The 14,646-nt window shown below is 39.1% G+C and overlaps 1 protein-coding gene across 12 annotated transcripts in view; it reads right to left on the bottom strand.

Annotated features, from left to right (window-relative positions):
* Positions 1–3,378: 3,378 nt before the first annotated feature.
* The window catches only part of OSBPL6 (oxysterol binding protein like 6), a 210,398-nt gene continuing 199,130 nt past the window's right edge, over positions 3,379–14,646 (bottom strand). For all 12 annotated transcript variants that reach the window (XM_021923747.2, XM_021923754.2, XM_021923744.2 and 9 more), the window contains 5 exons: positions 13,771–13,915; positions 11,711–11,855; positions 10,065–10,191; positions 8,088–8,210; positions 3,379–7,078 (listed from right to left, as the gene is read on the bottom strand). In XM_021923747.2, coding sequence (XP_021779439.1) covers positions 6,970–7,078; positions 8,088–8,210; positions 10,065–10,191; positions 11,711–11,855; positions 13,771–13,915 — 649 coding nt within the window. In that variant the 3' untranslated portion in view covers positions 3,379–6,969. The remainder of the gene's footprint in view (positions 7,079–8,087; positions 8,211–10,064; positions 10,192–11,710; positions 11,856–13,770; positions 13,916–14,646) is intronic.

Below are 14,646 nucleotides of genomic sequence, written 5' to 3'. Positions count from 1 at the left end.
TATTACAGTGCTGGCATTGGGACAGAAGTCAAGAAAATGACAAAGTGGCAAAGCAAGTCACAGGTCACTGAGCTGTAATTAGTTTTTGTTTTTTTAAAAAATGTATTTTTTATTACTTTTTTTTTTTTTGACAGGAACTTGCTCTGTCATCTAGGCTCAGGGCGGTGGTACAATCGTAGCTGACAGTGGCATGGGCTGCAGGCTCAAGCCATCCTCCTGCCTCAGCCTCCTGAGTAGCTGGGACCACAGGTGCGCACCACCATGCCCGGCTCAGTTTCCGGTTCTTGAACTAGACTTTCCTACTGAGTGTCATATGAAAAAATACAAACAAAAAAGACTGAGGCACAGGGACAAAGGAAAGAGTATTTAGCTGGCACACTCTCACCTTAGTTCTCCATCTACCTTAAAATGCCCTGGAGGCAGAGGGTGCTTGTTACAATGACTCTCGGTCCACACCCTAGATCTGCGGACTCAGAATCTTTGGAGGGAAAGTCAGGAAATCAGCCTGTAAACAAATATCCAAGATGATTTCGTGGCCCACCTGGGATCTATCATATGCCCCCAAGAAACAAGATGCCTGCCCCAGTTAGAGAACTTAGTTTTCCCCCCAGATTCCATTTCTCTTGTATTCATTCTTGCCTTGTTTCTTCATTAGCATTCATGTTAATCGTTCTGTATGTGATCTTGTCTGGAAAGTTTTCTACTTTTGAGCAAACTTTTAGGCTCTGGATATAAGGAATAAGGCTTTTAGGCTTAGGATATAAGGAATAAGCTTTCAACTTGCACAACTGCCAGTAAGTTCACTTCCATTTCCATTGCTTTTCCAAAACTAGGTTTAGTAACTTTGTTTCCAGATGGGGAGTGAGGATATTAGGAGATATCGGAAAAGCAGCTGGGAGTTTCAAATGTTCGTGACACAAAAGTGGGGTTGGGGTTGGGGGATGATAAATAAATCAGCATAGGCTATTTCCCTGGTCATCATCATCATCATATCATTTCAAGAGCAGTCATTCTGGATCCCAACGGTTTTGTCAGTGAGTTTTTCATTACACACACCAGAGAAAAACACTTCCCAGGGTTTCCTCAGTGCCACCACCAAGTGGTGTTACATCACCAGATGTGTTAGCATTATTTTGGACTCCTAAAGCATGGAAATTAATCCATTAATTTACTTGGACATTTTGATATTAAAAATAAATTATTGTTTTCTAAGCATTTCAAATCTAAATTAAAAAAATTTTTTTTTTCATTTTTTTTTGGGGAAAATCTAAAATTTGTTCCGGGCTACCAGAACTAGAACTTAATGGGATTCTTTTTCTTACAACATGTTACTACTTGATGGCGGATACTGGGGTAATGGAAGGGGAGGGTGCATATGCACGTGGCCTTCTAGAAAAATCCCATATGCAATAAATATAAGAAAATATGCTAACTTCTAAAAATAACAAAAGCAAAGGCCGGGCGCGGTGGCTCAAGCCTGTAATCCCAGCACTTTGGGAGGCCGAGACGGGCGGATCACGAGGTCAGGAGATCGAGACCATCCTGGCTAACACAGTGAAACCCCGTCTCTACTAAAAATACAAAAAACTAGCCGGGCGCGGTGGCGGGCGCCTGTAGTCCCAACTACTCGGGAGGCTGAGACAGGAGAATGGCGTGAACCCGGGAGGCGGAGCTTGCAGTGAGCTGAGATCCGGCCACTGCACTCCAGCCTGGGCAGCAGAGCGAGACTCCGTCTCAAAAAAAAAAAAAAAAAAATAACAAAAGCAGATCAATGGTTGCCTCAGGATGGAGGATGCGGAAGGATTACAATGGGGCAGGGGAAACTTTTGGGGGTGATAGATATGTTCACTATTTTGATTATGTCAAGGGTATATACATACATCAAACTGTATCAAGTACTGTTCAAATATGTGAAGTGTATTATATGTCAGTTATACCTTAATCAAACTTTAAAAAGAACTTACTTGAGCCCAGGCGCAGTTGCTCACACCTGTAATCCCAGCAATTTGGAAGGCTGAGGCAGTGGAACACTTGAGGTCAGGCGTTTGAGACCGGCCTGGCCAACATGGCAAAACCGCCGTCTCTACCTAAAATACAAAAATCAGCCAGGTGTGGTGGCACATGCCTGTAATCCCAGCTACTCAGAAGGCTAAGGCATGAGAATCTCCTGAACCTGGGAGGCGGAGGCTGCAGTGAGCCGAGATCGTGCCATTGCACTCCAGCCTGGATGACACAGCACTCAAGACGGTCTCAGGAAAAAAAAAAAAAAAAAAAAAGTACAGCAATATCAATAAAATTAACAAAAAACTTGAAAGGACAAAAAAATTCTAGCAACAATTTTATTAAAAAACTAAATAGATGAGAATTAAGGGAAAGTGGGTGTCTTAGACAAAAGAAGTAATAGTTCTAGCATGCTCTCTCGTTAACAGTATTAAGAAGTTCAATTGCTCACCTTATGAATTAAAAGTGTTAGAAGAAACAGGTGGAACACAAATAAGATGATACTTTGCTTTATGAAAACTTAATATTCCTCTCTCTACAATTCCCCTCACTTCTATTTGGGAGGAAGGAATGGCTAGAAAAAAAAATTGCAGAAAATAAGAACATTTTTGGTTTTTTTTCCTACCAATTTGGATATACCAAAGTAACTAATAAAATGTATTTATGGAGTAATATGGTAATATGCAATCCATGAAAAATTTATAGTATTAACTAGGAGGCTAACTGAAGTGGTTTTCAATATTGAATGTCTCTGAAACTGTACATAAATACTGTGCATTTTACAAACAATGACACAGTGCAAAAGAACATATATGTGTACCTATGCCTTTCACTATGTTAGGAGCAAGGCTGGGGAAAATGAACTAAATCAGATATTGTTCTGGAAAACAAAAGGATGCATATGACAGGTAAGTTCTTCTCCACTTGAGTTATCTGTAAGCTGCCTTAATTATGATGCCTCATTTGCTTAAGATGTTGGACAAGCTAGTTCATCACAACAATTTTTAAAGACCTCCTTCTTTAGATCTCATTTTGGAAGTATTAAAGCTAAGTCTTTCTTAGATAATCTGCCATCTTCTTTAAAAGCAAAAGCTACAAAAAAGGTCTTTCAATTCAATAACAAATATATGCTCTTACAATTATGTATTAAACAAAGGTTTAGTTTAACAGAATGATTATGCAATGTACAGTTTAAACGTATCAATTTTACAAACGAAATTCAATTAGGACTTACAGGATCAAATTCTACTCTGGATAGCAGTATTTCTAAATAACTGGGAAGCTTTTGGGGAAAAAAAAACCCAAACGCTTTAATCTTAACTCCATTTATACATTTCTTTCCATCTTTCCCCAAAAGAACATTTCTAGAGCACAAAATAGATTCATAATTGTTTAATTAGATACATTTTATATATCCTGAACATAATGGCTCCCATAGAAATAAACTAATATTTTGTACACAAATTTTATTTCCTGTGCCACATTCATAGTATACCGGGCCAAGTGCAAACATTACATCCCCTGGTGTGAGCAGAGCTCTGCTCCCACAAACACCTCATTATCTAGGATGACAGAGAACAAGATTAGACAAGATGGATAATTAAAATCCACAAGGTAATAACAAAAATGTACTTTATGATTATAAACTCTTCTCCAGCTACAGCTGTAACCAGTACTAAACAAAACAGTTTAATCAGGTTTTCCTCCCTAAATCCAGCCCCCATGCCACTGCTCCTTGGGGCAGGATCTAATAATTGATTAGTGGGGTCGCTGAAAGGCCTGGGGCCAGAATAATCTAGAGGAAAAGGTTTAGAAAATTGACAACCTGGCATCTCATATATTGAAAATCCCTTGGTTTCTCTTGCCCAGAAAATTGCATTTGTTTCCCACATATAGTTGATATGTACCATTAAGTTATCTTAAAAAAGGTTTATTTTTACAAGTGCCTGAAAATTATGGAGTAGGTATTTTTAAAATAATCCATGAAAAACAATGACTTAAGAAAAACAATAAAATAACAGCAAAAGAGAGTAAATCTGCACCCTGGGTGGCAGCACATGGAATCGATGAGCTTCTGGTCGGCCTCTACCAGTGCTGGTGTGTGCCATTGATCTGCTCAGTCTAGTCAAGTCCTCAGAATCATCATCACTTATTACTGCTCTCCTTAATGGCCATCTCCAATGAGATGAAGCAGCTTATGAATAAACCATGGGAGAAGTATACAGGCATATTATGTCCTCCTCTATCCTAGATCCTTTTAGGAAAAAACAGAAAGTAGGCCTGCAATAAAAAGGTTTGTATAACATCCTAAGGAATAAATCAGGTCTTCTTAAGAGAATGATCTAATATTCTACTCTTCTGCTATTCAGTCTTGACAGCCCAAATACTATGTAGATGAAAATTCCAATAGAGTAAGTCTCATAATTTTATAACCACCATGTCAATAAAAAGTAAAAAAGGGATGAGGCCATCGCACCAATGAGTATTCCACAGGAGATATGGTATTAGTGACTTGGGTATTATAGGAATAGTAACTAAAACTTAACTGAACACTTGAATTGGAATAATCAGAATATCTGAATCCCAAAAGAGATTCTAAATCTGAGATATTATCAAATGTAGTGATTTTAATTTACATTTTTCTCATTCTCATCTTGAAGTCCTCATCAGAGTGTCAGGCTACCTCTGATCCACATTCACTCACCTGATTTGTACCATGACCTTACTGACTGGTAAAGATCCTTTCTACTATTTTTTCTTTTTTGTAATTATAACCCAAATTGCTAAGTACAGTCATTGCTTCCTTGATGGGTCCTGGGTCCTCTTCCAGCTGCCTGATACCACATCTGATGGTCAGCTGATGCCTCCCTTCATCTCTGCTTGTAAAAACCTTTACTTTGCAGGATTATTTTCTTATGTTTAGGCTATTTTGAGACTGTTCAGGGAAGTGCTAGTAAGTACAGACCAGAACCACTTTAAATAGTATTTAAAGCTTTATCAACCATAGGAGAACAGACTTCCGTGAGGAAGTCAATAGGATTCTTATTAAAATTAACGACATATATCTCAGGACACAGATAAAAGAACATCAAGATGAATGAGCAGAAAAAGAATCAATACCAAGGGGAAGATTTTACTGCCGCAGGGCAAGCCACCTATGGATTTAAAATGGGAATGAGAGGAATAGAGAAGGTATTGTTGAAGCAGAATGCTTAGATCTGGTGATGGATTCGAAAATTTACCTGAGAATGAAATTCCATTCTAAGCTAATGCAAACTGTAAACATAACATCAAAACTCAGATGCAAGGGATGAGTTTTGGATAACTAGAAGATTGCGCCATCTAGTGGAAACGTTAGCGTTTTCCCTTATGCTCTCAGCAGTTTTTCATTTGATGGTGTATTAGCCATTATTAGGAATGGTTTGCTGAGGAGAAATAGCATTAAAATCAACACCTCATAATAAAATGTAAAGTGTCTGTAACTGTATCAGAGTTTTAAATAACACTTAAATTCTAATGGTAAGAATCTAAGAATAAACATCTAAGAATAAAATATATGTAATTTTATAATTCCCTAGGAAAATCTCTGAGGAGATTCTTTTTAAAAAACATACAGGCATTTATATAGTCATCTACGTGAAGAAACTTAGGAATACTGTTGCAAGTTTTCTGCAAAAGCCTCTGCATATTAGTGGAGGAAAAACAAATCCTAAAGTAAGCAAAACACACTTCTGCTTTCCTGCTTTGGGATGGATACATTCCTTAGCTTAAGTTTCATATCTCTGCCAATAGCAAGGTAAATGCTTAATATGTGGTCATGTACCATATGGAATCACTTGATGAAAATTTGAAATATGATTTTGCATAGAATTCATTTAAACAATGCAAATAAGCTACTAGCATTCTTGCTTCTGTTCTCAGTGGAATTCGACTAGTGCCAGTGGAGTGGGCATGGGATTCAGACATGGATTACATGGTGCTTCACTCAAAAACAGTTACATTTATAGTACTACTAAGCCCACACAGGAATTCCATATGCTTTTTGTTTTTAAGGTTTTAACACTGATGACAAATGTCCAAATCAAAGACAGATTTTTCCAAATAATAGGGCACACTGTGAGGTTAGGTGGAAGAGGGATGGTTTATTTTCTGGACGCAGGACAGGAAATTAACGAGCAACGTAAATACAGAGATCTACTTAGCACACCTTTTCCTTCTTTCCCTTCAGACATACGATATGGTAACTGACTTATCAAAGTAAAGCATATGTTGTTCACTTTAAAAAAACCCATTTAAGTTAGTCTCATAATTGTTCTGATTGAGAAAGTGAATCATGCCATGATTCAAAAAAGTCTGTTCTTCACATAAACCTATGAGCACACATTTAAAAAATGATTTATTGTACATCTTTGCATTTCTTAAGGCATGAACAATGGCATACAGATGGAACAGGTTCTGAGAAGCATCACATCTTTTTCAACAAGGCCAGCACAATCACGCCACATCAAACAAACACACTTGAAGCCTGCACTGACTGACTGCTTGTGGCCCAGGAGTCCTGCGATAGGGGATGGTGCTTCCAGACAGTGGAACAATCCTGTGGTTTCTATGTTGTTGTTAACTTTCTCGATCAGCTTTAAGCACCAGTTACCATTTGTTTTTCTTTACAAACTCGTCAGACTTTGGATTTTATATTCTGCTCCTTTTATTCTGCTTTCCAAGGATGGTGTGGATTTTTTTTTTTTTTTTTTTTTTAAGGAATATGGTTGCAGCAAAACAGAAAGGATCCGAAAGTGGTTAGGGGCTTTGTCTAATGCACTTCTGAAAGTCCATTATAAAGATGAATAGAAAAGCAAATGGTAGGTTTTCAGTGGACCCAGAAACCACACATAGCTATAAGAAACATAATTGTGCATAGTTATTTATTCATTCAGAATGTGATATGTTGGCTAGCTCTACATTCCCAGTCTACCAAAGAACAGGGCTGTCTACTTTGCTAAACCCAGGGTCCTTTCGAAGCTCCCAGTAGGTGTCGTTAGAAACCCAGGCTTCTCTTTGATTGGCATCAATAACTTTTCTGTGAAAATATAAACATCAACATTAGTCACAAATCACATCAAGGTAACCTTATAACTGGACCCTCTCCTGTAGATTAGACATGAACATACAAGCAGTGTTTTGTAAGCCAGTTAGTGTCTTATCTGCTCACTACTGATGATGTGACTCTTTTTGACCAGAAGTGAAGTCATTTTTGTTGTTAAATGTGTGAAATGGAAGTAGGTAGGGCCAGGGGGAGAGGAACTGAGGGCAGGAACAAATTACCTCCTGGCAGGGGTAGAAAGTAAATAGCCCCCAACAAAGCATATACAAATACTGTAACTTCAGGCCCTAGACCCACAAGAATGATTTCTCCTTCACTAAAAGTATGCAATATCAGTAGCTCTAAGAGCCCCTGCCAGGCCCATGTCCAAGGAGCACACTTTAGAAATCTGAAGGGCAAGGCTGCGTTTCTACCCCAGGGCAGTCATAAGAGGACAAGTCTAAAGGAGATAAGGTTACCCTGAACTTTTTGTCCTGGCTCTGGAGGGCAACAGATGGATTTGGAAACCTCAGATTAATCTGTGTGATGTATATATAATCCTGCAAATAATCCTGTAATAATCACCTACTATCATACCACAGCGAGACCAAATCTAAGCACACACAAGCTTTGTGTGATAGAAATAAAATCAAATCCTAATAAAGCCAGGATGATTTTGTGGGCAGTGGGGTCTGGTTCAGTCTCTGGCTAAGGGAGTAGGAATCAGTTTCCACCATTCTCAAGAGTGCGGCTGAAGGACAAAGAGCCTTCTGGGTGGGAAGCTCACTCTTTTCTGCTGCCCATGAAAAGAGAAGAGCTGTAGAAAAAATTTCTTTTTATAGTTACTAACTTCTCATAAGTGCAAAATCGATTCAATATTTTCACTGCCAAAAGCAAAGATACCAAAATCCATTTACCCATTTTATTTTCATTTAACTGGAGTTTCTCATTGCCTGTGGCAACCATTTGCAAAACATGAACTTGCTATGGGAGCTAACCAACTTACTTAAAAAATTTTGGTATATGTTCAAGATTGTTTTCTTCCATATATCGTCTCCGAGATCTCTGGAGTTCCTCTACTCTTTGCTTCTCTGACGCTGCAGCTTCTAAATTTCCTTCTTCCAAAAATCTAAGCAGAAAGCAGTTGATATTTTAACACATTATCCTCTCTTCTGGGGAAAAAAACCTCATTTGCACAAAATTGTTTTCTAATTGTTATGAACATAAATTACTGCACAGTAACACTCTGGCGATGTCTCCTCGCCTTTGCCCCAGGCCACATTTCCTCTGTCCATCAATTTACATACTTTTCTTTCTTTCTTTCTTTCTTTTTTGAGACGGAGTCTTGCTCTGTCGCCAGGCTGGAATGCAGTGGTGTGATCTCAGCTGACTACAACCTCTGCCTCCCGGGATTTACATATTTTCTACATACATGAACTGAATTATTATAATCAGCAATATCAGTGAAAGGTGGGTGGTTTGGCCTTGAAGACTTTTTTATGCTGTCTAGGGTTCTATAACTTGAGATTTTCAGGACGACTGCAGAGTCCAGGGGGAGAAGAGCATGAAGTCACAGCCATGTTCCTTTTCTATATTATCAGAAAGCTTTTGCTAAAAGGCCATAGAATGGAGGATGGTAACTGGCTATTCTCCATCTATTTGGAGAACAGGCAGAGAAAGAAGGAGCTTTCCTGTTTTACTGGAGAGTGTAAAAGTGATGAGACAAGAAAAGGTAATGGGGAAAATTATAAAAGGCCACAGAATGGGAAATGAATAGTAAATGAAATTCAGAAAAGGAATACTGAAATAGAATTGAGGAGGAAAAAGCAGACTGAATGGTGACTTACAAATGCTTACATTTCAAAATGAAAGCAAAGAACAGGAATATAATATGGTATACATTGTACAGGAAGTTTATTAATAAATTTGAATGTTAAATAGTGAGACAGCATGTTCTAGAGAGAGGGGAAAATATAAGAGAATTAAATAGTAGAACATTCAAAACTGAGAGCATTTTGGCAGATGGCAGATAAAGCCACAAATACATGGGAAACAGAAAATTGATCTTGAGTGGAATTTGTATGGCATATAGAATTTTTGGGAAAAGTAAAATGAATTCCATAGGAATGAACATCATGAGTTCAGAACTACATAAGAATAAAAAACTAAGAATCAGAAGGTATTAAAGGTACTGTATTTTGAGTATATCTCATACTCTGTGGGATCAAAACCACATTGGGCAAATTGCAGACTTGCACTCAAAGCATTTCTGGGTGCCCCTGTAACTTATCCTATTATTCTTCAGTTTAAAAGATACTCCATGTTAGAGAATTATAGAAGTAAAAAGGTCAAAAACACTGGGTGAGGATTGATTATATATTTAAGAAAGAGTTCACAAATTTGCAGACCTTTGGTAAATTTCAGGAGGAGGGAGAAACTTTCTGTTAAAAAAGCATCTCTGTTATCTTACCTTCTGTGGGGAACTATGTGCTGAGATAATCGGTTATGATCATTCTATGAATACTGCTTTTCCTAGCATAGAAAACTCAAATATTGAATAAGGGAATGAAGAAAGGATTGAATACAAATACATGATGGTAGTAAAAATAAGTCACAATGACCTCTAAAGCCCCATGCCATAATAGTCTGCTTTTTTTTTTTTTTTTTGGCCAGGGTCTCTCTGTTGCCCTGGCTGCAGTACAATGGTACAGTCATGGCTCACTGTGGCCTCAATATCCCAGGCTCAAGCGATCCTCCCACCTCAGACTCCCTAGTAGCTGGGACTTTAGGCATGTACCACCACACCCAGCTAATTTTTAATTTTTTTTTTTAAATATAGGGTCTCACTACATTGCCCAGGCTGGTCTTGAATTCCTGACCTCAAGTGATCTTCCCTCCTCAGCCTTCTAAAAGTGCTGGGATTATAGGCGTGAGCCACTGCACCCAGCCATAGTCTGCATGTTAAATACCACTGCCATCCTACCTTTGATCTGGCCGGAACCGGGCGTCTGTTGGTGGAAGGAGATCTTTTAGTACTGGATCTAACTCATTGAGCTCAATAGCAAACCTTGTGAAGCCATAATACAGCTCATAGTTGGTTGGCATGGAACCTGGAAAGAGGCCAATGAACCACTGTGAGAGGGAAAGGTTTATGGAACGGAAGAAGCTGACTTACCCCAGTGCTTAATACCCCACACTAACACCAAATTTGTAGTCATAAACACAAGATTATAAATTTTTTCAAGTGAATTAAATTGGTGACATTCCTAGGTAGGAAACTTTGTGTTGATGATCAGAATTGATGGATTCGTATATTTAATACAATCCTGTCTTTCAAACAAAACTGCACATACAGTAGTCTTCATTAGCTAAACTACTCCATATTTCTCTTGAATATTCAATTGGTTAACTAAATATTATGGCAATTAACTCCGAACATTAAGAGTTCACCAGAAACACTTGTTTGCTTCCTTTTAGAAAATAAAAATATGAAGATCTAAATTAATTTTTTTTGCCACTTTTTAACCGAACTTGAAGGCAGGATCTTTGTGTGTCTTGCTCATTGATGTATCCCAAGCTCCTGGAATAAAGCCTGACACACAGCCAGCACTCAATAAACAGTTGAGGAATGAATAAACTAGCCACTCTACTAGCAGGAAATTTAAATACTCATTGATGACTCTTAGGAAACTAACAACTAATTTTAGTTAGGGATTAACTAACAAAATTCCAGTGACAATAACTGTTATGTGGGTACTTGTTCCATTTATACTTGATATTCAGTTATATGCTAACGTGTTATCAGAACTCTTTTGATGCCTTTTATCAAATGTCAACATACTGCCACCTCTTGAGGCTCAAGTGAAAAGATCACTTATTCTGGTGAGTTGTTGAATTTGTGGATTATAAATGTTTGTAGTCTTTGTTTTATTAAAGCAGAGAATAAATAACATGAGTAAGAATTTAAGTTTGTATACTTCGATTATCTAAAGTCCTTAATAAATATACCTAGCTTTTCAAATGTAGGCGTTACACTTTGAGCAATTTTTCATGAAGCCCAATCTCTGACTGAATGTCAGAGATTTGGCCTACATTTTTTATTATGAAATATCAAATATCGGGGCTTATGTATAACTTATATTTTAAGTATGAATGTAACTATAATTGCCATAAGCATCTGCATTTTTAATCTCACTCTTTTTTTTTTTTTTTTTTTTTTTTTTTTTTTTTTGAGACGGAGTCTCGCTCTGTCGCCCAGGCGGGAGTGCAGTGGCCGGATCTCAGCTCACTGCAAGCTCCGCCTCCCGGGTTTACGCCATTCTCCTGCCTCAGCCTCCCGAGTAGCTGGGACTACAGGCGCCCGCCACCTCGCCCGGCTAGTTTTTTGTATTTTTTAGTAGAGACGGGGTTTCACCGTGCTAGCCAGGATGGTCTCGATCTCCTGACCTCGTGATCCGCCCGTCTCGGCCTCCCAAAGTGCTGGGATTACAGGCTTGAGCCACCGCGCCCGGCCATTAATCTCACTCTTAAAGGAGACATAATATGAGTTGCATAGAATGACCAGATATTCCCTTCCCGTCTGTTGTCCATGGCACCCTCCCGTTGGCAGAACACTCAGGCCACTCTCACCTGGTCTCCAAATGCACTTTGCAGAGGGGGCCACACCACAGTAGAGTCCTTCATGCCACTTTCCAAACAGCCGGTGCACCACCTTCCCCTCCTGATCTATCACCACCCCCTGTATTTCATTCATGTTAGAATTCCAATAATTCACCTGGAAAAACCAAACCCCAATTGTGACATTTGATGGCTTTAATAACACAATTCCCTATATTTTCCATATAGAAAAATTTCTTAGCCTTGAAGTCCCTTATTCAAACCATTTTCAGAAATACAGAAATCTCAAAATGTTTTATATGGAGGGCTGGCTTTCTAAGAGTTAGCTTAACTTTCCAGAAAGGGATGGTCTCTATTCCATGCATAACATGGTAGCATATCACAGAGAAGGCTCAGTTTCTATCCTAAGAACCCAATATTAATTTCTAGGCTAGCAAATTTTTTCCCTCTTGTTTTGAATTTTCCTCTTGCTCATGGATTTTAACAAATTTCAATTGGCCATGCGGCAGAAATTGTTTGTGAAATAATTATCATAGTATCTATAAATGGCCAAATTTTATCAGGAGGATCCTCATGTGGCCCTTCCAGTCATACTCCTTCCCAAGGGATAAGAAGTCTATGGCAGTTTGCCTACTTGGACCCCATGATCTCCCTTCCAGATCAGGCCCCAAGTATACAGGACCCTAGAATTCCTTGTCCAAGTAGCTCCAAGCTTATTCCACAGCTGGCAAGGCCCTTTTCCTTGGATTCATGCACCCAAGGGCAGACCACCCACCAGCGTGTGCACATTTAGGTCTGAGGGGTGGCCAAGGGTGGCTGTTTGTGGGGGTGTGAACAGAGCTTAGATGTGTGGGCTGGACTGCCTATATATGTGTGTATGAGGCCCCTTGCAGTGAAAACAGAGCCAGAGGTGGGAAGAAAGCAGGGAAGGCCGTGGGCCAGGACTGGCTGTCCTACATCGCCAGGGTTACAGTACAGTGTTCTGAAGGGTGCAACCTGGCCTCACAGGCTTTGTTATAAAAAGAGTATTTGTCAAGGCAAAGAAATAGAGCATATTCTATTTGATAGTGTACAGGCTTGATTTACATATTTTAGTTAATTATACAGGCTCTGCAAGTGTTAGAGACGGGACTGCACTGCAGCTTCTCATAGCCTACAAAGCCAAATGTACATATTTACATCACCGAGCCACAGCACATAGGGATCTTGGCTCTTCAGTTCTAGGTACCTTATGAGTCTCTAAGAAAAAAGGTAATGACCAACATTTTGGGCTAAAAGAAAGGTATTCAATTGAAATAAACATAACCTTCCAATATGGCTTAAAAGGATTTAACTGAGAAAAGAAAATATTAGAGTCTTAAGACTCCATTATGTTACCTGTCTACCATATTAGAATGGGATCATGAATTGAACAGGTAAGGTAGCTGGGTGGGGTTTCTGTACCATGTTGAATTCAGTAGCACACCAAACAAACATGGCAGTGATACTGAATGTTCCACTTCAGACCAGAGAAACTGAGGGAAAATGGCGCTTTTTGGGCATTTCTATTCCAAAATTTTCTTGTTAACAAGGCTAATGTTTCTGGTTGAACTTATTTGAATTATAACAGCAGCAGGGTTAGATAAGCATGTAGTGATTGGTGGTGATCATCTACATGACTACATCAAGTGTCTGCAGAAAATGACAACATTATAATGAGTTCCCGAAAATCAGATCACTTGAACACATAATCAAGCAGGAAGAGAAACAGAAATATAAACTAGAAGATTTATAGTCAAGAAGTGTTTTCTGGAATTTTATTTAGTGAACAACTGACTGGCTACTTCAAAAGAAAATTCTTTAAAAAGAAATGTGTTTTTTTCTGTTTTAGATGGTGCCTTTTTTGACCTCCATATGTTCAGAAACTTGCATGCCTTGAAAAACTCTATCAGTTGGTTCTGCTCTCTTATCTAAAACGTCCGTAAGGACCAATGATACAGGACAAATTCACTTGCTGCTATTTAAGGTGATTATTTCTTCTTTAAGAAGCATTTTATACTCATTTTCCTTTACTGTTGTATGATAGTATTTACCTTGACAAATGTGAGTTTGCAAATGCAAACACTGCTTTTGGTATTTCTGATGGTTACTTCTCCATAATGTTCTATCCATCTTCTTCCACTGAGGATGTTGTGTATGCAAGTGGTGACTTTATTCCACACATAGTAATCTCCGTACCTAGTGAAGAATGTAACATTGATGAAAAACAACGAAGGTCACAAATACATATAACTGTTTCTACTAATGAGGATATTCTTTGGCCAAAGCTTTTTCCCTGATTTTCCTCTCATTTTTGTCTTGAAATTCCCTCTGTAGTCATAAGTATTTACGATGTGGTTAATTCACTTAAGGAATATTTAAATACTTTCTATGGGCCAGGTGCTAAAGCTACAAAGTGGAACAGAGCCTGTTTCCTGCTTTTCTGGGGACAAAAGTATGGGAGGGTAGATGGATATGCAAACAAATACTGAAAATGTGCACATCATCGGAACACAGAAGGAAGAGTTTTTAGTCCTTCAATCTGCCTGGAACGTGGGATGAGTGTCAAGGAAGATACCTTAGAAGAGGCTGGGTTTGGTGTAAGCACGGATGGCTGGTAGGAGGGCACCATGGGCTGGGGAAGGTAGGAGGGCACTATGGGCTGGGGAAAGCATCCACAAAGCCACAAAGGTCAGAAGAGCACAAGGCATCCAAGCCTGTGAATGCTGTGCTCCAGGTGAATGCGGGTGGCAGGACACAAGGAAGGAAAGGTGTGATGAGGCAGAGCCGGGAAGGCCTGCACGGACCTACCAAGGAGTCTGGATTTACCCTGCAGGCAATGGGCCACCACTGGATTCCAGGTAGGAGGTAGGCACCATAGAGTGTGCACTGAAGAAAGATCACTCTGGGAACACTATTTCGTACTCCAG

This window comes from Papio anubis, chromosome 10 (assembly GCF_008728515.1).
Source record: "Papio anubis isolate 15944 chromosome 10, Panubis1.0, whole genome shotgun sequence".
Lineage (NCBI taxonomy): Eukaryota > Metazoa > Chordata > Mammalia > Primates > Cercopithecidae > Papio > Papio anubis.
This window is presented reverse-complemented; position numbering and strand designations above follow the sequence as displayed.